This window comes from Bactrocera latifrons, unplaced genomic scaffold (assembly GCF_001853355.1).
Source record: "Bactrocera latifrons isolate USDA-ARS-PBARC rearing strain unplaced genomic scaffold, ASM185335v1 scaffold_251, whole genome shotgun sequence".
In the NCBI taxonomy this organism is placed as follows: Eukaryota; Metazoa; Arthropoda; class Insecta; order Diptera; family Tephritidae; genus Bactrocera; species Bactrocera latifrons.
Window position 1 is genome coordinate 51840 of NW_017536086.1, and position 24166 is coordinate 76005.

A 24166-nucleotide genomic window follows, 5' to 3' on the forward strand; every position below is an offset into this window, starting at 1 on the left:
CATCAAATCAGAAAGACACAAATTGGTCTCTCTCACGTCGTTATCAAGCGTTGGGCATTTCTGTGACGTCGTTGTGGCGAACTTTGCGAAAAGATCTTGGCATACATCCTTACAAGATCTAATTGACATAAGAATTTGACCAGAATCGTCGTATTTTCGTGAATTAGGCTGAGTAACAACTTGAAAATGATCCGGATTTGCATTGATAAAACATTCTCAGCGATGAAGCTCATTTCTGGCTGAATAGCTTCGACAATTAGCAAAATATGCGTTATTGGTCAGTCAGAAATCCACACGTACTCCATGAGTGACCATTGAATGGCGAAAAAATTAAGGTTTGGTGCGGTTTATGAACCTCCGGCGTCATTGGACATACTTTTTCCGTGATGATCAAGACCGTCACGTTGCTGTGAATGGGAATCGCTACCGCTCAATGATAACCGAATATTTTTGGCCCAAATTGGATGGTATGGACTTGGATAATACGTAGTTTCAACAGGATGGCACCACAAGCCACACTTTAAGAAAAAGCTGCCATCCAAACTGACCAATCATAATCTAGTTATAGTATTTTATATAACAAAATCGCTTCAGGAAATTTTGGAGAGATTTTTGTATACAAGCAATTTTCCTGTGAAGGGTATTTAAGCTTCGGTTTAACCGAAGTTAATATTTTTTTTTTGTTTCTTTTTTTATTTATTTATTTGATTTTCATAACTAAAAATGTTTACTCTACCAAAACAATTACGCTCGCTGACTTGGCAAGTCAGAATGTGTGAGTAAAGATATTTATATAAAAGAAGCTGTTGCACTACTATTTTCATGAACACAACTGTATGTACGTAAATGTATGCGTATACTTTATGATGCAGAAACAGAAACTTCAATTCAATGCACGTAACTGTTAATAGAATTTATAAACATATTTATATCATAGAACACGCAAATGAAATTCAAAGTAAAAGCATATTTATATATGTATGTACGTCTCTACCTGGCTACCTGTATACTATAATGAGGCAAATATACATTAATGAGCGGTTTTAATTGACTCTGTACTAGGAAGTAAAAATGTTAAACATCAACGTTCTTTGTTAAAAGTATTTCTAACAAAAACAAAAGTTTTCAAAACGCGTAAACAAAAAATTAGAATTACAAAGGTATGTACGTGTATATGTATGCATATGACGGTTTCTCCGAATACGCAAATGATTTTTTACATATTTTGGGAAATACCTATTTATATTTGTTTGCAGATAACTCCAAATAATTTATTTAGCTGAAGAGCAATTTCTTATATAAATATTTACGCATTAGGGTGACTCAAAACAGATTTATTTACTCGTTAGATGACTTGATAAGCCGAATGAAAAAAAAAATCATTGTTGTAGGGAATTTTGATTTAATTGAGGTTTTATAGTCAAGTCTTTGATTGCCATAATTTGAATCTAAAACTCGGCCATTACGAGTTTAAAATATTTCTTCCCAGAAATTTCAGAATTTTTTTTGTTAATAATGTATGTTTGTAACAATNGGGAACTTGTGATTGAATTTTTAAGGGTTAAAGACGGTTTATTTTGATTTTTGGCAAAACAACGAATCTTATAGAAATATAACAAGAGTTGTAGGCAATGAATAGATCTACAACTTTTGTATGAACACCCTTTTCACATAACCTTAAAATTTATGTGAAAAATTTCAAATATTCAAGTTTTTGAAATTTCTAAAGGGTAATCCATTTCGATGCTCCCTACTTAAAAAAAGAAGAAACTTTAAACTTAATTTGGAATGGTTATTATCATTCGACAGAATATTGTTTGGTGTTTTTTTTTTTGTTTTTTTTTTTTTTTTTTTTTTTTTTTTTTTTTTTTTTTTTTTTTTTTTTCAATTTTGTTTTTTACACCAGGAAACCCATGTTACGTTGTTTTGCATTTTAGGTGTCAATATTTGGTGTATAAATGATCAGCGTAACGCGCTCAGTCGATTATACGCGATCTAGTTACTCAGTTCATGAGATATCGTTCTTCATCTTTGCACATGTTCTTTTCTCACCAATAAATTGCTCATTTGCCGGTATCACCGATATCGGATCACTATAGCATGCAGCATTCCACTACGGAAAACCTGAAGAGATATCTTCACGAAATTTCGCATTGATTATTGTCAAAGTCAATGCTACAATCTACAGAGAAGTTGTTTAGATCGGACTACTATACATTTTGACTAAATTTTGGTTAAAATACTTGAGTTTACAGAGTTAATGCCCAGCGTATATCTACAAACCTAATGTTTATGTGTAAATATATACAAAATGTGAACTACAAAATTGAGAGACTCACTTTGAGCTCTGCATCCATAACTGGGCGCTATTTCTCTCTAAAAGCTAGTTTAAATTTAGTTTGTTATTTCGCAGTTTTTGTTGCTGTAATTTTTTTGTTTGAAAGCTCCGCTTGTATCAACAACAGTTTGGCACTCTTATTTTTAGTTGGTCGGTGTATTTTCATGTTGGTGAACACGTACTTAAACCTTGTTCGGAGCGTGTGATTTGTGAATCCATTTAACGGTGGGGTACAAGAAATCGTTTATTTACGAAGTAATAAGTATTAGCGACAAAATGCTGTGGTCTACCTTAGTTTCTGGCCTAACCATTCAGTTATTGGTCTTGGCGGTTTTGGCGCTGGATGTCACACAAGTCGGTTAAACCTCAAATTACATATGTACATATATATATATATATATGTATATATATGTAAATATATATATGTATGTCACATGTGCATAATTAATGTTTGCATATATATTCGTTTGTGCAGTTTCCAGATGACAATCAGCATTTCAACCGGACATTGGTGGGTATTATGCGACCCAGAGTGGTGGGTACGCCTGGCCACAAAGAAGTTGAGAAGTTCATAAAAAGGTGATTGGTTCGCTTACCTTTTCATTTATTTTATATTGTATATTACTTTCAGTGTCAATTTTCGGCATGATGTTTTCAATATAAATATTATGAATCATGAAACCTTATATGTATCTGTAGGATTGTGTTTTTTTTTATGCTCTCACAAGAAGCTGCAATAATTTTAAAGTTAGTTTGATCCAACGCGTTTTCATGACACTCTTACAACTCTGTGACAAAATTAGTTATAAAGCTCCCCTTCCATAAAGAGACAAAAGAGATGCCTTCCATGTTGTTGGTGGAGAATGAATGCCTTAATGACGGTCTTTATTCGAACGAAACGCTCCGGTTAGGTAAAGAAATTGCAAATAATAGGAATTCGATAGGCCCTTTAACCGGATCATTTCTACGACAATCGGAGCTAAGTAACTGGAATGAGTTTTTATTCGGTCAAGGACTGTTAACTGGGTGATCTGTGAAGATACATATTACGAAATAAAAAATGTGTCCATACAAGAACTTAATTTTGATTGATCAATTTATATGTCAGCTATATTCTAAAGTGGTCCAATATCTACAGTTCCAAAAAATTAACACCTTGGGAAGAAAAGTACGTAGCGAAATTTCACTGATAACCTAGTTCGTTACAGACAAGCGAACATGACTAAATCGATTCAGTTCGTGATGCTGATCGTTTATACATATACTTTATAGTGACTCCGACGTTTTCTTCTGGCTGGCAAACTTAATGAAAATTAAAAATAATATTCCCTGTACCGGATACAAATTACTCCATATAACGAATGTTTTCGAACCTTACAATTTATTCGGTTTATTTCGGTTCTATCCTAACAAATCGCTTTCATAAATGTCATTTGATTACTTGTTTATTGCATTTCTACAGGGAACTAAATACACTCGGCTTCAGCACAGAAGTTGACCAGTTTTCCGAAAGGGTCCCCATTCTCGGAAATGTTACTTTCACGAACATTATTGGTGTCTTAAATCCCAGCGCTCGCGATTTTTTGGCGCTGGCTTGCCATTATGACAGCAAATATTTTCAAGATGATCCCGGTTTTGTGGCAGCTATAGATTCTGCAGTGCCTTGTGCCACTATGTTGAATACCGCTAAGACATTATCATCGTATCTTCTGGGCAATTTCAAAGATCGCAGTGATATTGGATTAATGGTGATATAGAAACATTTTAACGTTTAACAATTATAATAAAAATACCAACACATTTTAGTTGATATTTTTCGATGGTGAGGAAGCTATAAAGGATTGGTCAGATACTGATTCGATATATGGATCGCGTCACTTGGCAGCCAAACTGTCGAATACACGTACCTCGGGGGGTCTAGGGCGCAGCATTGATCGAATTGTGAGTAATTGAAAACTACTTCCACTTGAATATCGAACTTATTCATTTACTTTTATATTTTAGGAAGTCTTAGTGCTGCTCGACTTGATTGGCGCTGCCAATCCAAAATTCTACAGTTTTTATCCAAATACTTATGGCTTGCATCATAGCTTGTCGGAAATTGAATTGTCTTTGTCAGCAGACAAGAAACTTGAGGGAAAGAATCTGATGTTTATGAGACGCCCATCAACCGGGTTCATTGATGACGATCACAGGCCATTTTTACAACAAAGTAAGTTGAGATTTTATTAATCTAAATTCTTTGAACTTACTTTGTTTATATACGTAACGGCTTTTATTTGTTTTCTATTTTTGTGTTTTTATTACAGATGTGCCGGTTTTACATCTCATAACAACACCGTTTCCACCACAGTGGCACACACCGAACGATAATGCGGCAAACTTGCATTGGCCATCGATTCGTAATTTTAATAAAATTTTCCGTGCTTTTGTCTATGAATATTTAAAACGTCATAAGGAACAAGTGAACTTGCGAACAGCTTTCCGTTAAATATTTTATTACTTTGTTCAATAATAAAAGTCAGTTCCATTGTAATGAAAATAACTTAAATTTGTTTTCTTTGATTATTTAATTTTCACAGTGAAGCAGCTTTTCATCAATAAAACAACAGATTTCTTTCAATATGACCGACATATATATGTATTATGAGTATATAAAATGTTTCTGGTTTAAAATATTATGTTTCTGTTATAAATTTATCGTATTCTGTTTCTGTTTACATTTCAGTTATATATCGTTTCAATAATGCTCAAATTCTTATGTAAACGCATGAGTTAGGGAAGTTCTATAAATAATGATCACTTTTAAAGATACACTATTTACAAAACTTGCAGATTTTTAAATTAAAATTATCAAGTGTATTTTAGTATTACAGAAAACCCTACTATTCAAACTAAATGCAACTTTGTATTAACAAGGTGCTTACATTACTGATTTATGACACATTGAAATTGAGAAGCACATATTTTTACTCAAATAAATAATCTGTGAGTTAAATTATATGTAAATAGACAATCAAATGAATTTAATAATTCAGTATATAAATATTAAGTATATTTTTGTTATTTTTTCTAAATATAAAAATGCAAATTTAGAAGAATATTACTTTATATGGCGAACAATTAATGAACGCCAGTGTAAGCTGTTGTCAACGTTTTTATTGATGACGTCATGGCGTACTTAGCAACCATTTCCAGTGGTTTTATTTTGGTACTGAGTTCATGACTGGTTTTGTTGTGTTATTTTTAGGCATTTTGTGATCGGCGAATTAGCAGAGCAAAATAAAGATTCTTTTGGTATTGAATGTGTGAAAATTCGGGTAGGTCTTTATGACCATTTCTATTAAATTGTAAAAAACTAAATTGTGCCAAACGTTTAACTATATGTGAAGAGCTGTCCGAACCAGTTTCGCTATTACATTTCAGAAAATAAATATAAGCTAGGTAAAAGTTGCTACCAGTTGACGTGTATATCAATTTTTTTAAGGTTATGGTTGTTTGATGGTCGCGCGGAATGAGACATCTCTATGAAAATTTAGAATTTAGAAAAAGTGAATTATAATTGTAACAAATTTTATAATTAACGCCTAATTTCTGCAAACAATATCAACAGAATTCTTGTGAAGAAACCTCCCACGGATAACCAATGAAGCAATTCTTATATTTTCCTTAGCGTTTGTTTTTTGTATGCGTGTGTTTAAGACCAATCAAAGTTGTATAATTATCCAATGATCTACTAAACTAAAGTTCTTATGTGATTTCATTTATTATTTTAATACATTAATATGTGTTTTATTCATTATTTAACATTGCTTACATAAATAGTTATACGCTCTAGTTTTTAGATATAGAAAATATTTATTACTGTTCATATAGAATATACATTTTTATAACAAATTGCTTACATATTAGGAATAAGATGAATTTGCTATTGGTATTTCTGCTAATATTGGCTGTACGACTTGCATCGGTGTTTATAGTCCAAACGTTCTATGTGCCGGATGAATATTGGCAAAGCTTGGAGGTGGCCCATAAATTAACTTTTGGGTAAGTTCGTTTTAATTTAGAACTAACTAGTAACATTTGGAAATTTCTCAATATATGCTAATTTAAACAGATATGGATATCTAACGTGGGAATGGGTGCAGGGAATACGCAGCTATGTGTACCCATTATTGATAGCAGGTGTTTATAAATTATTAGCCTTACTAAATTTAGATACGGTACAGTTATTGGTAAGTATGATATTTTTCTAATTTATCCTTATATAAAACTAATTCTGCAATTATAACTTTTAAGATAATTGTACCGCGCATACTGCAGGCCACATTGTCGGCGTATTCAGACTATAGATTCTTTGTGTGGTCTGGTAAAAAGAAGTGGGCGTTGTTTTTAGTTCTTGTGCCGTGGTTTTGGTTCTATATCGGTTCACGAACTTTATCAAATACCCTAGAAACATCACTGACCATGATAGCTTTGAGTTACTTTCCTTGGAGTGGGGAAAATACCACATATTTATGGTTTGCGGCAATTTGTTGCTTCTTAAGGCCTACTTCAGCCATTATTTGGATACCATTATGCATTTATCATTTGCGTAAAAGTCGTTTGTCAGCAAGTGAACTCATCTTCAAACATTTTTTGGTTATTGGGTGAGTGGAGACGAGATAAAAAAGACATTATGAATTTGTAATTTTAACCGCTTTAATTTTTGTTTATAGATTGTTGGTTGGTGCAGTTTGTGTGGCAATAGATACTTACTGGCATGGTAGGATTATCATTACACCGTATGAATTCTTCAAATATAACATTCTTCACAATATTGGCAGTTTTTATGGTTCACATCCATGGTAAATTATATTTTTGTATATAGTTCTTTTGACCTAAATATATTATTATCTATTTGTTTAAGGTATTGGTACTTCACTGTTGGCTTACCAACTGTTTTGGGCATCAATACAATACCATTTATTTTCGGAGTCATTGATACCGTACGTCATAAGAGGAATTATCCTGTACGTAAACAGCTATTTATTATCATTTTGCTGTCGTTAGTTGTATTAAGTACCATCGAGCATAAAGAGTTCCGTTTTGTTGCGTCCTTATTGCCTCTATGTCTTTACATAATTGCTGATACATTAACGCGTTGGAGTTATAATGCGTCCAGGTAAATTTATTTACATATTTTTTTTTAATATTTATTTCGCAGTTATTAAAAATGTTTTATAGGAGCGTTCTTTGGTTTGCTGCGTTGGTTATAGTTGTTGGCAATGCGCTCCCAGCATGGTACTTAAGTATTGTACACCAGAAAGGACCCATAGATGTTATGACACATGTCCAGAAAATTGCCCGTGATTACAGAGATGAAAATGAACATCGTGCCAGTATACTCTTTCTAATGCCTTGCCATTCTACACCATATTATAGGTTTGCTGAAAATACGTTTTTGTAATATTTATTTATTGCATTGTTTTTGTATCTTTTGCTTTATTTCCAGCCACGTCCATGAAAACATTACCATGCGGTTTCTAACTTGTGAGCCTAATATACAAAATACAGCCAATTACGTCGATGAGGCCGACCAATTTTATAGATCACCAGTCCATTGGCTCCACTCACATATACCCTCGTATCCGCGTACTGCTATGCCTTCACATATTGTGCTCTTTGAACCTCTAGCACCGGTCATAAATGAATTTCTAATTAACTACAAAATTTTACATCGTGTCTTTAACGCTGAGGTGAACGAGAATATTCAGCCGCAACATTTACTCGATGAATGGTCAAGCGTACTGAAAGAGGAAGATGTAAACATTGAATCATTACTTAAAAATGTACGCAATCGCATAGGTAAGAATATATTGGTGTATCAACGCCTTCTCGCGGGAGAAGAAAACACCTTCAATAGAGATGACTTCAAGGTACCGCAAAAATCTCAAGTAAAAGACGATACACCTGTTAACATTGATGAAGAATTGAAGCAGCAACACAATATGTTTAATTAAAAAGCTGACACTATGAAAACATTTTAAAAAGTGCAACATGGAAGTACACAATCGTGGGTGCTTCATTGTTCGGTACACTTAGTGCCAACATAAATTTTTGCATATCGATGCAATATAACAGTAAATTTTAATGATGATATTAATTTTGTTTCTAAAAGAAACATTTATATATCAGTTAAGTAGTGCAAAAAGCAGATTTGCTCAAATGTTTATATACAGACGTATATATATATGTAAGTTTTATTTTGTGTTTATTTATTTCTTTGAATATATTACCAACACCTTAAAAAAAACGAAAACATGCAGATGCTATAAATGTTTACAAATCTTGTCAATAATGTGTACATGAGTACGTCTATACAATAATAAGTTTAAACCACCGGTGTACAAATGTATGTACATTTTTGCATGTCCAGAACTGTCATAAGTCTTTTATAATAAAAAAATAGATTAATCTAGGAGTTATTCATAAAACTGGGAATTAAGTTATGAAAATTTTACAATCAAATAGAGATTCTAGGAATTAATACATTTTTAAATAAAGTTTTACTTAAAAAAAAATGTGGTTAATTGTGTAAATTTATTTCTAACATACAGAAATATTTGACATTTTCAAAAAAGTGTTTATCGATCACATTAACGACTGAAACCGTTTTTTAAACAACTGTGGCACAAGGAGTGTAGATATAAGTGTTTGGAGATGTACATTCTGTAACTTTCAGTAGGAATTCAAAGATTAAACTTGCCACAATTACAATTCATTCCTATGACACATTGATTATGTAGTCAGAACTGTAGAGTGACAAACTGTCGTTTTATGATTATTTTCCTCTGTTTTTTTTTTTTACTTATGGCATCTTTTATTTCAATAGTGTAACACTTTTCCCCTTTACTAAATTTTGGAAATAAAGTATAGTTGATATTTATTGGTTTCACTTGTATACGTAATTAAATTGCATTTATTTAACTTATTTTGAACCCATGGTATTTTAAATTTTTTAATATTCGCTTTTATTGCTAAAGCGCGACTTTATACCATTGAAGGGTATAAAAATTCCCTTTTGCATTCAATTAATGAAAAATAACATCTCTGACTATATTTGACTTTACTGCTGTAAGTCGGCACTGATATCACACACGAACGAACGAAAGAAAAATTAATTTGCACAGTCTGATTAATTTTTGCTTTTCTATAGTTTTGAAGAGGTCAACATCTTTATAAAAGATTCGAATTAGAAATGGCAGCTACGGCTAGATCACTACTAAAGCTTCGAGGTAAGAAAATTACTTTTAAAATGGGTATTGCTACAGTGAAAATTATATAACTAGTAACAAGTTGTGTGGACCACATATACTTGGACCCAGATTTGGTTTGATAATAATCAAAAAATATATAGGGCCATATGGTGCTTCTACTAATCGAATGAAAAATATGTTTACATGTTGTAATGTACTTTCATTGACCGTATAAAAAAAGAAAGGAAGAGTAAATTTTTCCATCATTCGGCACTGTGCATAAAAATTATACATACATATAATACACATGTGTATATAAATTTGTGCTAAAACATCTGTTGGCATACTCTTTCACTACTTTTATTTCATAACCTGCTATTACATGCATATACAATATATAGAAATATTGATTTAATTTATTAATTTGAAATAGATAGTATCTCAGTTGGTATACGTTTTGGCTCGGAATATGCCAAGACGCGTGGCAACTTGCAATTAACCGCTGATTCACGCGTTATATGCCAGGGCTTTACCGGTAAACAAGGTACTTTCCACAGCCAACAAGCTTTGGAATATGGTACCAAACTCGTTGGTGGAATCTCTCCCAAGAAAGGCGGCTCTACACATCTTGGTCTGCCAGTATTTGCTTCGGTAACTCATAAGATTATGACTGATGACTATAATGTTAAAAATTTATTTGTTATAGGTAGCTGAAGCGAAAAAGGCAACCGATCCCCACGCAACTGTTATTTATGTGCCACCACCTGGTGCAGCGGCTGCTATTTTGGAAGCTCTAGAAGCTGAAATTCCATTGATCGTTTGTATCACCGAAGGAGTACCCCAGCATGATATGGTGCGCGTAAAACACGCTCTATTGAGGCAAAACAAATCACGTCTTGTTGGTCCCAATTGCCCCGGTATCATTGCACCTGAAAGAGTAAGTCTTCGACGTTCTTAAGTTTTTTACAAAATAAGATATATTATGGTGTATATATATATGTGTATGTGTATAATTTAATGAATTATGAAATTACTTAATGCTGCAATTGCTCCTTTGATAAGACTAGTAGTCACACACATATGTATGTGTACATATATACGTTTAAGCAAGGGTTCAAAGTGCGCACAGATTTAACTTTAGGTGTATACATCTACTACAATGAAATCTAATTAATCAAGAGATTAATAGTAGCGCGCTAATTAACCTACATGCAGCTATTTAACCGAATTTTGCTTTATCTATAAAAATGTCCTGTGAGATAGACACTGGTTTCGCTAATACCTGTAAAATGAAAGCTACAATGTTTTTCTTTTGTTTTAGTGCAAGATTGGCATTATGCCTGGTCATATCCACAAGCGTGGTAAAATCGGTGTTGTTTCGCGCTCAGGTACACTCACTTATGAAGCCGTGAATCAGACTACTGAAGTTGGCCTTGGACAAACATTGTGTGTTGGTATCGGTGGTGATCCGTTCAACGGTACCGACTTCATCGATTGTCTGGAAATATTCTTGAAAGATCCAGACACTAAAGGTATTATTCTAATCGGTGAAATTGGTGGTGTGGCTGAGGAAAAAGCTGCCGAATACCTGACACAATATAACACGGTGAGTTTTCAATATTTTTTTACACTGACATTTTGCTAACAAAATATTTTTCTTTCTAGGGCATTAAAGCGAAGCCGGTCGTATCATTTATTGCCGGTCTGTCTGCTCCACCCGGCCGTCGTATGGGTCACGCTGGTGCAATTATCTCTGGTGGTAAGGGAGGTGCTGGTGACAAGATTAAAGCTCTCGAACAAGCTGGTGTTATTGTAACTAGAAGCCCGGCACAAATGGGCAAGGAATTGTACAAAGAGATGAAACGTCTGGAGTTAGCCTAGAATTTAATGAAAAGCTAGGAAGCAGCAGCATAAGGGAAACGTTCAACAACCGAAATGTTCATTAAGGGGAAGGCACATATTAAATCGATCTATTAAGTAAAAAGTTAAATGTGGAATATGACAACTTGTTCGGTGATAAATGAAAGATAGCTGAAAGTATATAAATTATACGATTACTAAAGCAAATAAAACAAAAATAACAAAACACAAAAACGTACAGTGAAACATTTCCATACCTAACTGCCGAGAATAAAATGCGAAAATTATGAACAAAGAGATCTTCAACACAGTTGCCACAATAATAAATAGTCAAACTAAATTCATAAAATAGTAAATATTACCACCAAAAAAAAAAAGTACTCGGGCTCGAGCCAATATATTTATAATATAAAAAGTAAGCATTATTTCTCTGCACTCTCTTAATGTTTTGCATGAACAAGTAAATACACTAAATATGCACTGAGTTAGGAATATACACAGCACTTTACACTTACATTACTTAAGCGATCGTGCAAAATATTTTTGCCTAGTTCAATACTTTTATTTCAAATGTGAGCTGCATGCAATTAAATTTTATATAATAATAATAACAAAACATAGCATCCTATTTGTCAGCGAAAAAAAACAAAGTTTTTATTAATCTGCATACAATTAATTGCAATTTGAAGAAACAAGCGTAAATAAGAAAAATTAGTGTGCTATTTAACTATCTACAAACTAAAGTGAATAATGTTATAAATGTGCATATGTATGTATGTACTTTAATAAAGAATCAGAAAAACGAAAAAAGTAATTGTTTCTTTAATTTTTTTTAATTCTTTAATATTTTTTTATTATGTAAAATGAAACGGCGCACAGGGTGAGCAAAAAAATAAATATTTAGCGAACATGTAACGAATAAGAAAAATAGCAAGTAGGAATAACTTTCTTATATCCAAAAGTGAGAATTGTTAAAACAAAAGACTTATGCAACAAACCATATTAAATATGTTATACTGGTTCGATCAGTGAACAATGTAATCGAAGAACGCACCATTTCCTTTGACAATATACAAGTAAAATTCTCTGAAGATATCTTGTCAAATAAATTTTTTTTGTCACACAAAAGCTTCATTTTGATCGGTTGTTGCTGTTGTTGTTATAGCGGCAAAAATCTGCCTTGTTGACAGTCCTCGGTCGGACAAAAATGCAGGTGTATGCGTCTGGAACGGATTTTGATCAGTCAGTAAATATGCTATAGTGATCCGATCTTAGCAATTTGTTCGGAGATTACTATACCATTGTCTTGGACAATAATTAATGTAAAATTTCGTTAAGATATCTCATCAAATAATAATGGACCGATATCGGTGAATTTGATCGATATCTAGTAAACTGAGGGACTAGTTCAACGGGCATGTTTTTTATTTTTTTTTTTATTTTAAATCGCCACTCAGAAGTCGTTCTATCGAGCGATAATCGAAGGAAGCATCATTTCTAATATGCCAGAAGGCAAAACTAGAAATGAAGTACCTCACGCTCTCAGATAGAACGATAGAGTACTTTCGAGCCAAAACACTTTCAATTTGCAAAGAAAGTATATTAAGACTGACTACAAAAATAATTTTGCAGTATCGTCTTTTTTTTTGTAAACTGAGGGACTAGTTCAACGGGCATGTCTAAATCGCTGGTCACACTGACCATTCTATACTTTATAGGGTCTTCGAAGTTGCACTTATTACTATACCCTTTTCACCATATAAAAATTGTGTATGCGAATATTAGCTTTATGTAAGCTTCAAAGCTTCAAACAGTATCTATAAATTTAGTTTCAACTGAGCTCAAACTTTTTGAAGCTTTTTTATCAATAGTTTTGCCTGGAACAAAGAATGAGCTATCCATATAATATATATTTATAAAAGAGATGTCCGTTAATTAGCAGCACCATTATCTACAAAGGTATGTGTATCTCAGGCCAAGCAAAGCTTTAAGAAACGCTCTAATCACGTTTCCGCTTGAATTAAATCATAGTACGCCACATTCGAACAACATTATGCACATATATACACATATACATAGATGATTATAAGTGTGGTTATATGAGGCTTTAAAATGCTCGATTTGAATATCAGTTGGCCTCTCAGCGCTCAATAGGTCAAATAAGTTGATGTAAACGTGTTTTGAGTTTGGCCCAAAGTAAGAGACACAGTTGAGTGCGATTGCAAGTACACATACACACACATACACCTGTCTATACCGACGGCTGTGCGCAACATCTGAGCCAAGTTAACCGAATAGTGCTTGGTTAGTTGTGTTACGATCGACGTTGGGCGCTGTTATACTCTGAAATGACCGACGTATGTGGAAAGACGCACGATCGACTTATTTTCAATATATATATATGTATATAATTTAAAAAAATATTAAAAATTAGAATAAAGTTTCAAATGTGATAAAATACTTTAAAAAGAAATCTAATTAATCGAGCAGAGTTAAAAATGGAAAGAATATACATGCAAAATATATAATACAAATAAAATTTTCAAGCCGCGTTAAACGCTCTGCAAATTATTCACGACAAATAGGTAAATGACAAGTTGTTAAAGTGACGTAGAGTATGAATACTTATCTACATAAATACAAGTATGTGAAGTCAGAAGTGATGTGATCGTGAGCTTAAGTGAATTGCACCCACCACATCAGAAATCAAATACTAGCAGATTTATAATTCTACCAAATAAGTACTTGTGTTGGTGTTATTTCATTTATCAAAATGCTCTTAAAAAATGCAAATATACATATATATGTATGTATGTATGAATATATAGTATATTAAAATGGTTTTAAAGCACTTTTATGCAGATACACAAACAACAAATTTAAATATATATCGTACATGCATGTGTTTACTTATTAGGCATATTTTTTGCGTATATATGTATACATATTCAAATATTTTTGTATAAAAAATTAAATTATTCTTAATTGCTTATTTAAGTCGAGTATTTGTTTGAATATGCATTACAAAAAAGTTGTGTTTGTAAGTAGTGATATATACATACATATGTAAAGTCTACGCCGGCGCAGCAGTAATCGTTATTGCCGACCACGATCGGAAAATCCTACATATAATATATTTGTATATACATATGTATATATGTTTGCTTGTATATATGTATGTCTATTTGATCTTCGCGTATAAATTACGTGAGCGTTTGGTATGTGACGTGCAAAAAAGGTGTTCAGCTATTTTCATATGTATGTATGTATATACATATGCATGTACATACATACCATACACATATGTATTTACTATTGTTCTTTTTATTTGGTATGAGTACCCGTAATACCCGTAATATTATAAAAGCGAAACAGCTGTAAGGTCGTAAAAAGACAGTAGAGATGGGCTTGGCAGCGTACTGATTGTTCGTTGAATAATACATACAAGTTTTCGCATTTAGTTAATTATTTAAACGAAAAGCAATTAATTATTTGTGTACTGTAAGTACATACAAGACGTAGCCGAAGAAAATGCGACTTTTCGTACTGAGAGATTTTAAGTGGTTATCATTTATGATTTTCCAAAATTTTATTTAAAAAAATTGATTTTGGACTTTTAATATTAAAATGTGGTGATTTAATTGCTATTTAGAATTTAAAACATATATGTAAATGTTTGGATGATTAATAAGCTCTCTTAAGGGGTAACATGGATTTCCTCAGGTGAAAATCAGTATTTTTTCAAAAAAAATTTTTCCCATTAAAAAATAAAATATTTTATTAAAATTTATTATTGTTACAAACATATACTAATTAACAAAAAAATTCTGAAGTCTTTGTGAGCCTGCGTTGGCAGGATAACTCTTAACAGAATCATATAAAATGAAAAATACGTATTTTTGTTAAAACAATAACTTAGAACTTGGGCTAAGGAAAATAACTGAAAATTGGATTTTTGGCCCACATTTTTAGAAAAAAAATTAAACTTTCGCGTTATTTTTTTTCAAATAGTTGTAATCGAAAAACAATACTTCATCCAAGTCTTTAAGAATTGTATTTCAAAGACCTTTGCAAATTTTCAAGAAGATCGGTTGAGTAGTTCTCAAGAAATCTTGCTAACCGACTTCAAAAACAGTTTCGAGAAAAATGCCTTAAAAGACGTTATAACTCGGATCAACTTGATAATTTAGGACAATATTCTAAAGGTAATAAAAAACAAGATTTTTTGAAACCCATAAACCCATGTAAGCCCTTAATACTTTTATTTAAAAATTCCCTTCTAAGCTGAGTTTCTTTTCTTTCAATAAATCCATGAGTTGATGCGATGTGTGGAAAGTGGCGTCGTCTTGTGGAAACCAAATGTCGCAAAAATCAAATTGTCGGTTGTCATGGCGCGATAACGGTCCCCATTGACGGCTACGTCCTCTCCGGCATATTCAAGAAATATGGACCGATGATTCTACTGACCGACACAAGTCACAAGGTAAAACAAAGTAAACCAATCGCTTTGCCGATCGTTGTGATGTTATTTCAAAGGCGTGAAGTGACTTCAGGGGAAGCTGGCTGCCTGCTGGCAGTGACCAGTGCCAAAGTCACTCTGACTCCCTGTTGTGATAAGATTTGGAAGTCACAATGTGACTTCAGAGGAAGCTGACTCTATATAAGTAAAGCAGCCATCGGGCCTGTCCAGTGCTAAGATGACTCTCACGCCGCGTTGTAGTTTGATTTGTTGAGAGTGAGGTTACTTCATGGGAGTGGTTCTCTATAAGTAAAGCAGGCAATATGCTTAGCTACAGATTAGATGACTCTCATGACACGATGTGTTTTGATTCGAAAATCAAAAGCTAAGCTGAGCGAAACGCGAGCAACACATTTCTTCCAGAGCATCAATTTTCGTAATAAAGTTAAACGATTTATAAACATTGTTCAGGCGTAATTCTTTGAATGGGAAATGCTAAAGTATACTGAATGAAAATAATATGACAGCTTGACAAGACTCACGCTTGATCTGTCAAAAAAAGGTTATGGAAAAAAATACCCCTAATTGGGTCACTCGTTCGAACTAATATAACCACTTTCGAAGTTTGATTTTTATGTCGGAAAAAATTCAAATTATATTCAGCCAGATTTGAAAATATATAAATAACAATTTTAACAAAAATGCAATTCACCTTAAAATACCACAACGAAAATTTAACGATTCAACAACTAAAACAGTTTTCGACAATAAATTATGTTTTGTGTATAACAAATATACTTGCGTTAGTACAAACGTACCTATATACATACATACATACATAATTAAAAGAAATATACAAAATTGGTTTGTTAATTAGAAGAATATACATACATACATATATAATTGCTAGTAATTAGGTGTGCAAAGGTATACATCACTATTTGATGTCATTTGACTATGAGCATGCCTACATATTTACATAAGAATGTATGCGTAAAGCTATTATGTGCATATAGTTGTAAAATAAAAGTGAAAACGGCAAATTAACAAGTTTTACGGCATCATAACACTCGGACCACAACAATGTTGGGCATGTGTAAACAGACACACTAACTATTATATCAGCGGATGTATTTAATTACGAGCTGACTTTTCGCACAAACAAATACCTTTGCAATATGTCTGTAACATGTATGAAAGGTTTGAAGCTGGAAACGAAGTATAAATAGTTTATACTTCTTACTGGCGTAAATATTTGATGTTAGTCGACGCTAATTGTTGAGATATATATTTAAAATGGATCTATGCAGTTATTTGGGTGTCTCATTAGTGAATTTTTCTAATTTTCGTATATTTCTGATAAAAATTAGTTTCGAAAATATTGAAGTGTTATTCAAGTACTAAAATGTTCTGCGAAATCACTGGCATCAAGCCTCCATTTTGCTACATAAAAACCGACCTTTCAATTGCTCTAAGCACACTAGTGGATTCTCAATGATAAGCAGATGTACATACATATGTATGTTGCTTAAGGAAAGCAGCAACTGTGATTGTGATATAAATTAAAAGGATCGCCTTCAAAATATCTGAGCCAATACAAGCATGCCAACGATTAAATCAATTTCCCATATATTGTTATAAGCCTAGGCTGGAATGGCTTTTAGTGCCTTCAGCGAGTTTTGGTTTACCGGTTTTGACTTATTTGCTAGATTTCCGTTTAATCCGTTTAATGAATGCAGAGTCTTCAGTTATGTCGTCTAACCCGCTACTCGACGTCACTTTTGTAAAAGATTTAGGTCTTTTAGTAGGAGTCTAGCATTGACACGCTTCGTTTTCAAAACATTAACCATAATATTGAGTGGATCCATTAGAGATTTCGAGATCATCTGCTATCTCTCTCTGAAGTCAACACGAAGATCTTATCACAAAGCCACTCGAAGCTACCTGAGTAAATGATCACTTCTGTAAAGCAGGCTGCACACCAGAGCAGCAGATCCGCTGCTACGTTAACAGCTGCAACCTCGGCTTGGAAGACACTGCAATAATCAGGAAGTCTGAAACTGGAGTTGTTAGAGGGCTCCCGACTGTTTCATCGTAACAATCGCCAGGCAAACTTTTCTGTCTAATTGACTTACGGAGATTAAACTTCACACAAACATAAGAAAGGTTGTATTCATTCTAGTTGGACCAGTCCGGATCAAGTTGGATCAGATAGAATACATCTTTGTCTAAACTACTGGCTTTTAGCTTACAAGTATTTCGCCGCAATCGACATACATGCGGCGGGGTTAAAAATTCTTTCGAACGTTAATTGACACAGTCGTATGGCGAAAGTGGATACGCCCTTTGAAATATGTATTTCTCCTTTACTATCCAGCCTTGGCTAAACCTAGGTTGAAACATCTCCTAGACAAAACTTCCGCGAACCTAGAAAATTTGTTGGAGCAATATTTTGTAGCTATTTAAGAAATTTTGTGATGGGCTCAAAGTACTTCGGGTTATTAGGATTCTTTGATTTATATCTAGGAATTATTAAACTCTTGGAGAAACAGAGTTCACAGCAGTTGAAGTAAGATCTTCGTGACCTTTGAAGCGAGGATCAACCCCATTACCTAACCTAATCAATTTAGAGGCGTGTGTTTGTATAAGTATTATAGTTATAATTTACGCTTTCTATATTTTCTTTTCAGACTACAACATTGTATATTATCTCAATACTCATAGCACTACCGTATTAATCACAAATCACCATAACAATTTCGAAACAGAAAGTAATGCAGCAGTAATTTACAAAAAATGCCACGAAAACTCTTGAAATTTCTCATAATCTTCGATAATACATCGCTGCTGTATTTCCCTGGGCAATTTCTATCCGGTCGCGTACTTATCGAACTACAAGATGACACACCCGCGTTGGGTCTGCACTTTCACGTTGTCGGCGAAGGTGTAGTACGTGCAGGTACCGCACGGCAAGAGCGTACTTATGACAAAGAGAATTATATTGATTTCCGTATGCGCCTATTGGGCGATGTGGATCAAGGACCCTCAGTGCTCTCGCCTGGCATACACAGTTTTCCATTTAAATTGGGTCTGCCCGTGGGTTTGCCGTCCACGTTTTTAGGACGTTATGGTTGGATACAGTACTACTGCAAGGCGGCCTTGCGTGAACCAAACGGACTGATACACAAAAATCATCAAGTATTCATAGTGATGAATCCGATCGATCTAAATTTGGAGCGTCCGATTCTGTCGGTATGTCATGCAATTGCATAAATTTATTATTTAAATACACAAGTGTTATATATTTTCATTTCAGCAACCATTTACTTGTGAGATCGAGCACAAACTTGGCGTGGCCTGTGTGGGCGGCGGCAAAGTTGTTGCGCGAGTGGCACTCGATCGTGGCGGCTATGTGCCGGGGGAGAGCATATTGATTACCGCATACATTTCGAATCACAGTAATGTGACGATTAAGCGAACCAAGGCCTCACTCACCGAGGTGCGATTGATTGATAGTTGTTATAAAGAATTTTTATATAAAATATTTTAACTTATTCCACACAGACCATTGAATACTTGGCGCGCGGGAAAGTAGTGCAAACGGAGAAACGCGCATTGGCCACATTGGCGCGTGGCAAAATTCGTCCGGGCGGTAAGGATGAATGGCAAAACGATAGTTTGTATGTACCACCGTTGCCGCCGACAAATCTGCATGGCTGTCATTTGATAAAAATCTCCTATGATGTGTTTTTCGTAATCGAGCCGAAATCTTTAGAGAAAGAAATTAAATTGCAACTGCCCATAGTGTTAGCTACATATCCATTTCGCAATAACGGCAATGATGTCTCAAACACCTGGCCAGATTCTGTGCTAAAACCGGATACACATTACCCGTCAACGTTGCCTATCTTTCGTCCGTGGTTGCATGAGAAACCCGAACCCAATTGAGCATAAGGAGATGGATTTACACTACGTATGTACATATGTGAGAGGGACATACATACATACGGACATATATTCTTAAGAAACAAGCGAGCAGTGATTACATTAAAAGAAAATCATTTAAATAATTAGCGAAATAAAATTCGTTTATTTTCTGTATATTTTAGGGTTATCTGTTATTTCTAAAGAAGTCTTTTCTTGTCCACGCCCCCTAAAGTTTCAGTTTTCGTTTCTAAAAAACCTTATTTAACGTAAACCAGCTCTTTATTTTCAATTTAAACCTCTGTATTAACTATTTTTCCCATACAATGTTTTTTTTTGATATTTGGTATTAAGAAATTAAATTTACGAATTTGAAATTCTACTATAAAATTTTCTGATCTACAAAAAAGCTCTGAATAAATATTTTATAAAACCACCCTTTAAAAGTTATAAGGAGTTATACATCAAGTACATTGAAGCTCAGTAATTCGGTAAATGAGCATTCATACAAGTATACCATAGTGCACCATGTCGTATGAGCAACACAGAATTCATAAGAATGACATATGATTTGATGCATAACTTTAACTTCGTGTAAATAACTCTTTATGAATGTTTTTTAATAAAATGGAAAAGTGTGTTAATGCTATATATATTTATATAATATTATTTAATATTTTTTCAATGTTTATACATATTTTTTTAGAGAAAAAAGATTAATTGCAAACGTTCAAAAATCACACATAAAATATATAGGAAATATAAAATGCTTTAGGCACGGTTTAAATCGAAAATAAAGAGCCTGTTTATGTTGGAGCCTTTTTTAAGAACTAAAAACTGAAACTTGAGGCGGCATTTGCAAAAAAAAAAAACAATTAACTTAGGAAATAACAGACACCCTAATGTATTTACACACTATTTGTTCTTTACTTACTTGCAAAAACAATAAGTTTTTTAATACTTACCCCAACTTGTTATGTGCCTAAATAAAAATGTTATATTATTTGCGCACACAAATGTATATAAACTTAAAAATTTTAACCTATAATTTGAAAAATTTAATACTTTTTAATTTGATTTGATACTTCAAAGCCTAGCTTTCCCAACTATGTTATTCGAATTTTGAATTTCACTTTGGGCATCAAAATTTGTATAAAAAATACTGCATTTGAAAATCCACCCAGTAACATATGTTTATTTCCCTAAATCGCATTTATCCTTTAAATTTGTTTATTTTGGATATGAGTCTCGAAGATTTCGCTGACAGCCATAATAATTTAGCTACTACACATATACATATTTGTATTTAGTGAGTAAACATATTAATTTTACTTATTTGCATCGTATTTAACAAGTAAGTCAAAAATATGTTTTTATGTATATTTAACTAATTTAAGACGAAGCAATAAATATTACTTATAACTGACATTTTGGTTTTTCCCACTTACTATGTCTATCTTTTTAAACACCGTTGGCCGATAAAAACTAAAGAACATTAAACTCAGTTGGACCGAAGTCACAGCCTAGACAGATACAAAAAATTGCTAACAAGAACTTGATTCTGATTGTTCAGTTTGTATGATAGCTATATATATGCTATAGTTGTCTGATCTGATTAATTTCTTCGGAGAAGATTGCAATATTACTTTAGGTATGACTCACGTCAAATTTCGTGGAGATATCTCGTCAAATGAAAAAGTTTTCCATATAAGCACTTGAATCCGATCGTTCAGTTTGTATGGCAGCTGTATGTTATAGTGGTCCGATATCAGAGGTTCCGACAAATTAGCAGCTTCTTGGTGAAAGATGGACTTACGCAAAATTTCAGATCAATATCTTAAAAACTGAATGACTAGTCCGCGTATACACTGACAGACAGATTTATCGGCATGGTTTAACCGACTCAGCTCGTAAAGATAATCATTTACATACATTTTATAAAGTTTAAGACGTTTCCTTTTGGATGTTACGAGCCTGTTAAGGGTATAAATATCTTTATTTTGAATTGATCGGTCAGATTGAATGACAGCTACATACGAGTATATGCTATAGTAGAATAAGTTGTTGGGAGATTGTAGTGGTGTTGCTTCGAACAATAATTCATGCAAAATTTTGAGAAGGTATCACGTCAAATAAAAAAAAAATTACATACAAAAACCAAGAAACGAGCTGTTTCGACGGATTCGGACCATACGGAGAGTGAAGTTGGTTTCATAGGGCATGCAAAGAGGTGATTAGTGTATTGTGGTTATTGCATGCAGGACATAGCTTTTGTATGGCGGAGTGTCTTCTGAATAAGTAGGAGTTTAACCCGCCACCCAGATTGAAGTTGCGCCAGGCTCACTCTTGTTTCACGCGGCAACTTGTGCTCTTGTTCTGCAACCGGTGGAGTTTTGACTTCAAGTACGCCATTCACTGGTAGGGAGTCAATGAAGGTACTAATAGCCCCACTGTGAATGGCGTTCAGCGCCTATCAGAAACTGGTCGCGTCCGAAGTTTAATCGGCATATTGTTCCAATTCATTGACGTATTAAGGTATGATGTTCTTAGAAAGCGACACTGTCAAGCATGTGATTGTAGAGATGGTTTCAAAAACACCAAGCAAAAACAGTTTGGAAAGAGGTATGATATGGTACTTTACAGGGAGCATACGGATCCCACTAGGTAGCTGCAATAGAGGTGAGATCAAGGGACATTCTGCTATAGTTCGGACCTCGGTCTTTTGACAGGCCTGTATTTTCTCCACCTACGTCCTGCTTCATCCAGGCTGCCAACAATGTCTCTTTGTATTTGCTCGAAGTGCTGCCTGCTAGCGACTTGCTGTGGCAATTGTGGCTTTTGAATGTGACATCTAAAATTTTAGAGATGTTTACCATCGGAATTTAGACATCATCGACGGAAACGTTGAGCTTTATGCTCTTTTGCGGTGAAAACGCTTACGCTTTTTTGCACATGCCATCAATTTCATTGCCCGACGTCATTATCAGTAAACCTGGGTATAAGGTAATAGACTCTTCTTCTGAGGGATACCCTGCAGTAACCACTGTTTAATTTTTTTCATTTAAATTGTTCACTTTGAAATAATATCGAAGATTGTCGACCATTCAGTTAGTTCATGGTCCACTTCTTCAACCCTGCAAGGAGTGTAGTTTGTTGGATGTCCTCAAACAAGTTTGTATGGTTGACTACATTAAAAGCTTATGACAAGTCCAATGCTACGAGTACAGCCCTCACATAGGGCGGTTTATAGTTAAGGCCACGAGCTATATGGGCGTTTATGAAGCTAAGTACTGTGCACTTTACGGAATCTGCGCTGGTATTCAGCAAGGCACTAAATTTTTTCAGTTGGTACAGTTTGTGGAAATCTTCTACGGATCATTTTAAACAACTTTGCTTAAGAAAATACGGCCTGTGATTTTTAAGGCGAGAATTAGCTTTAGGAGTTGGGTTTACTTAATCATAACGGACCCGGATTTTTTATCCGGTCAAGGGCTGTCAACTCGACAGAATTCAAGATTCAAGATTCAGAATGAACCACAACAACAGTGTTAACAATTACTCAAGACCAGATGACAAATAAAAGTTTCAATGTTTACCTTCCATGAGAATTGATAAGTTATTCCTTTATTCTTTGATATAAAAGACTAGATTTAATGTAAAAATTTGCTAAAGCATATTTTTTAGAAAATTTGTTAATTTCCACTGCACATTGAAGAAAAACTCTCCTAAATCGAAGCGGTTAAATAATAATGCCTGTGTGCTTGGATAACGGCGATGGTTTTTTCCAGTGCGCTGAATTACACATCCCTTAAAAGAATTCAGACGAACGTCAATCTCGCCCTCTTCAAGCTAAAAGCAATGATTTAGACGTACATATAAAAGTATTTGGTGACAGTTTCAATAATTATATGCTTACCTCATCGAATCCGTAAATATCCTGGTAGCAGGTATACGAAATACAACGCCGCACACATGATTTCTTCATAACAGCTTCCAAATTTTCGCATAGGGTGTTCCGTTCGCATGCTGTCTCAAATTCGTGATATAGAATTTCCTATACATGTAATATATTTAAACCATTTTAATAATTTATACCAGAAGTGAACTTCGTAAAATCAATAATCACACATTTTTGCTAGTTTCCTTGTAAGCATACTCAGGAAAGTGAAATGTGGCTGCCTTTGGCAACGTCTGACCACCAGCACCTTTTTCTTCGTAGATACTCGATGTAGACACACCAAAATTCACTACAGTTATTATCAAATTAACCAATATCCGTGACAACTCCATCGCATATTCGTTTACTGTGCCTACAAAAATATATACACACAAATAAACTTGTAAATA

At 33.8% G+C, this 24166-nt stretch overlaps 5 protein-coding genes across 9 annotated transcripts; 4 read left to right on the top strand and 1 right to left on the bottom strand.

The window, feature by feature from the left end:
• Positions 1 to 2467: 2467 nt before the first annotated feature.
• LOC108969403 (glutaminyl-peptide cyclotransferase-like protein) lies at positions 2468 to 4883 on the top strand. Its single transcript, XM_018934096.1, has 6 exons — positions 2468 to 2692; positions 2814 to 2917; positions 3801 to 4086; positions 4145 to 4279; positions 4343 to 4550; positions 4648 to 4883. Exons 1-6 carry the CDS (start codon positions 2615 to 2617, stop codon positions 4827 to 4829), a joined length of 993 nt encoding a protein of 330 aa, XP_018789641.1. The 5' UTR covers positions 2468 to 2614; the 3' UTR covers positions 4830 to 4883.
• Positions 4884 to 5526: 643 nt separating this feature from the next.
• LOC108969404 (GPI mannosyltransferase 3) lies at positions 5527 to 8886 on the top strand. 3 transcript variants are annotated; one of them, XM_018934097.1, is made up of 8 exons: positions 5527 to 5782; positions 6251 to 6385; positions 6456 to 6573; positions 6638 to 6987; positions 7057 to 7185; positions 7248 to 7502; positions 7565 to 7762; positions 7833 to 8886. In XM_018934097.1, exons 2-8 carry the CDS (start codon positions 6258 to 6260, stop codon positions 8338 to 8340), a joined length of 1686 nt encoding a protein of 561 aa, XP_018789642.1. In that variant the 5' UTR covers positions 5527 to 5782; positions 6251 to 6257; the 3' UTR covers positions 8341 to 8886. The 3 variants fall into 3 exon arrangements, with proteins under 3 accessions (XP_018789642.1, XP_018789643.1, XP_018789644.1); XM_018934098.1 differs by having other exon boundaries at positions 5527 to 5658; XM_018934099.1 differs by lacking the exon at positions 5527 to 5782 and adding an exon at positions 5846 to 6023.
• Positions 8887 to 9441: 555 nt separating this feature from the next.
• LOC108969406 (succinate--CoA ligase [ADP/GDP-forming] subunit alpha, mitochondrial) lies at positions 9442 to 11813 on the top strand. The gene is made up of 5 exons (XM_018934100.1): positions 9442 to 9615; positions 10010 to 10227; positions 10283 to 10513; positions 10898 to 11182; positions 11242 to 11813. The coding sequence occupies exons 1-5, from the start codon at positions 9579 to 9581 to the stop codon at positions 11455 to 11457; spliced, it is 987 nt and encodes a 328-aa protein (XP_018789645.1). The 5' UTR covers positions 9442 to 9578; the 3' UTR covers positions 11458 to 11813.
• A 1959-nt stretch (positions 11814 to 13772) lies between these two features.
• On the top strand, positions 13773 to 20710 carry LOC108969400 (arrestin domain-containing protein 17). 3 transcript variants are annotated; one of them, XM_018934091.1, is made up of 4 exons: positions 13773 to 13793; positions 18586 to 19147; positions 19212 to 19394; positions 19460 to 20710. In XM_018934091.1, exons 2-4 carry the CDS (start codon positions 18692 to 18694, stop codon positions 19841 to 19843), a joined length of 1023 nt encoding a protein of 340 aa, XP_018789636.1. In that variant the 5' UTR covers positions 13773 to 13793; positions 18586 to 18691; the 3' UTR covers positions 19844 to 20710. The 3 variants fall into 3 exon arrangements, with proteins under 3 accessions (XP_018789636.1, XP_018789633.1, XP_018789635.1); XM_018934088.1 differs by lacking the exon at positions 13773 to 13793 and adding an exon at positions 13801 to 14021; XM_018934090.1 differs by lacking the exon at positions 13773 to 13793 and adding an exon at positions 16962 to 17155.
• Positions 20711 to 23410: 2700 nt separating this feature from the next.
• Positions 23411 to 24123, bottom strand: LOC108969407. Its single transcript, XM_018934101.1, has 3 exons — positions 23948 to 24123; positions 23736 to 23873; positions 23411 to 23668 (listed from the first exon to the last, which is right to left on the bottom strand). Exons 1-3 carry the CDS (start codon positions 24107 to 24109, stop codon positions 23486 to 23488), a joined length of 483 nt encoding a protein of 160 aa, XP_018789646.1. The 5' UTR covers positions 24110 to 24123; the 3' UTR covers positions 23411 to 23485.
• Between the last annotated feature and the right edge of the window lie 43 nt (positions 24124 to 24166).

What these genes read in the sequence shown, in the direction of transcription:
- LOC108969403 (XM_018934096.1), top strand. Translation starts at nt 2,615, where the DNA reads ATGCTGTGGTCTACCTTAGTTTCTGGCCTAACCATTCAGTTATTGGTC. An exon ending in TGGCGCTGGATGTCACACAA is followed by an intron (nt 2,693 to 2,813) that starts GTCGGTTAAACC and finishes TCGTTTGTGCAG; the next exon opens with TTTCCAGATGACAATCAGCA. An exon ending in GGCGCAGCATTGATCGAATT is followed by an intron (nt 4,280 to 4,342) that starts GTGAGTAATTGA and finishes TTTATATTTTAG; the next exon opens with GAAGTCTTAGTGCTGCTCGA.
- LOC108969404 (XM_018934097.1), top strand. Translation starts at nt 6,258, where the DNA reads ATGAATTTGCTATTGGTATTTCTGCTAATATTGGCTGTACGACTTGCA. An exon ending in AAACATTTTTTGGTTATTGG is followed by an intron (nt 6,988 to 7,056) that starts GTGAGTGGAGAC and finishes TTTTGTTTATAG; the next exon opens with ATTGTTGGTTGGTGCAGTTT. An exon ending in TTTTATGGTTCACATCCATG is followed by an intron (nt 7,186 to 7,247) that starts GTAAATTATATT and finishes TATTTGTTTAAG; the next exon opens with GTATTGGTACTTCACTGTTG.
- LOC108969406 (XM_018934100.1), top strand. Translation starts at nt 9,579, where the DNA reads ATGGCAGCTACGGCTAGATCACTACTAAAGCTTCGAG. An exon ending in GTATCATTGCACCTGAAAGA is followed by an intron (nt 10,514 to 10,897) that starts GTAAGTCTTCGA and finishes CTTTTGTTTTAG; the next exon opens with TGCAAGATTGGCATTATGCC. An exon ending in ACCTGACACAATATAACACG is followed by an intron (nt 11,183 to 11,241) that starts GTGAGTTTTCAA and finishes TTTTCTTTCTAG; the next exon opens with GGCATTAAAGCGAAGCCGGT.
- LOC108969400 (XM_018934091.1), top strand. Translation starts at nt 18,692, where the DNA reads ATGCCACGAAAACTCTTGAAATTTCTCATAATCTTCGATAATACATCG. An exon ending in TGGAGCGTCCGATTCTGTCG is followed by an intron (nt 19,148 to 19,211) that starts GTATGTCATGCA and finishes TTTTCATTTCAG; the next exon opens with CAACCATTTACTTGTGAGAT. An exon ending in CCAAGGCCTCACTCACCGAG is followed by an intron (nt 19,395 to 19,459) that starts GTGCGATTGATT and finishes TATTCCACACAG; the next exon opens with ACCATTGAATACTTGGCGCG.
- LOC108969407 (XM_018934101.1), bottom strand. Translation starts at nt 24,109, where the DNA reads ATGGAGTTGTCACGGATATTGGTTAATTTGATAATAACTGTAGTGAAT. An exon ending in ACAAGGAAACTAGCAAAAAT is followed by an intron (nt 23,874 to 23,947) that starts GTGTGATTATTG and finishes TTACATGTATAG; the next exon opens with GAAATTCTATATCACGAATT. An exon ending in ATATTTACGGATTCGATGAG is followed by an intron (nt 23,669 to 23,735) that starts GTAAGCATATAA and finishes CATTGCTTTTAG; the next exon opens with CTTGAAGAGGGCGAGATTGA.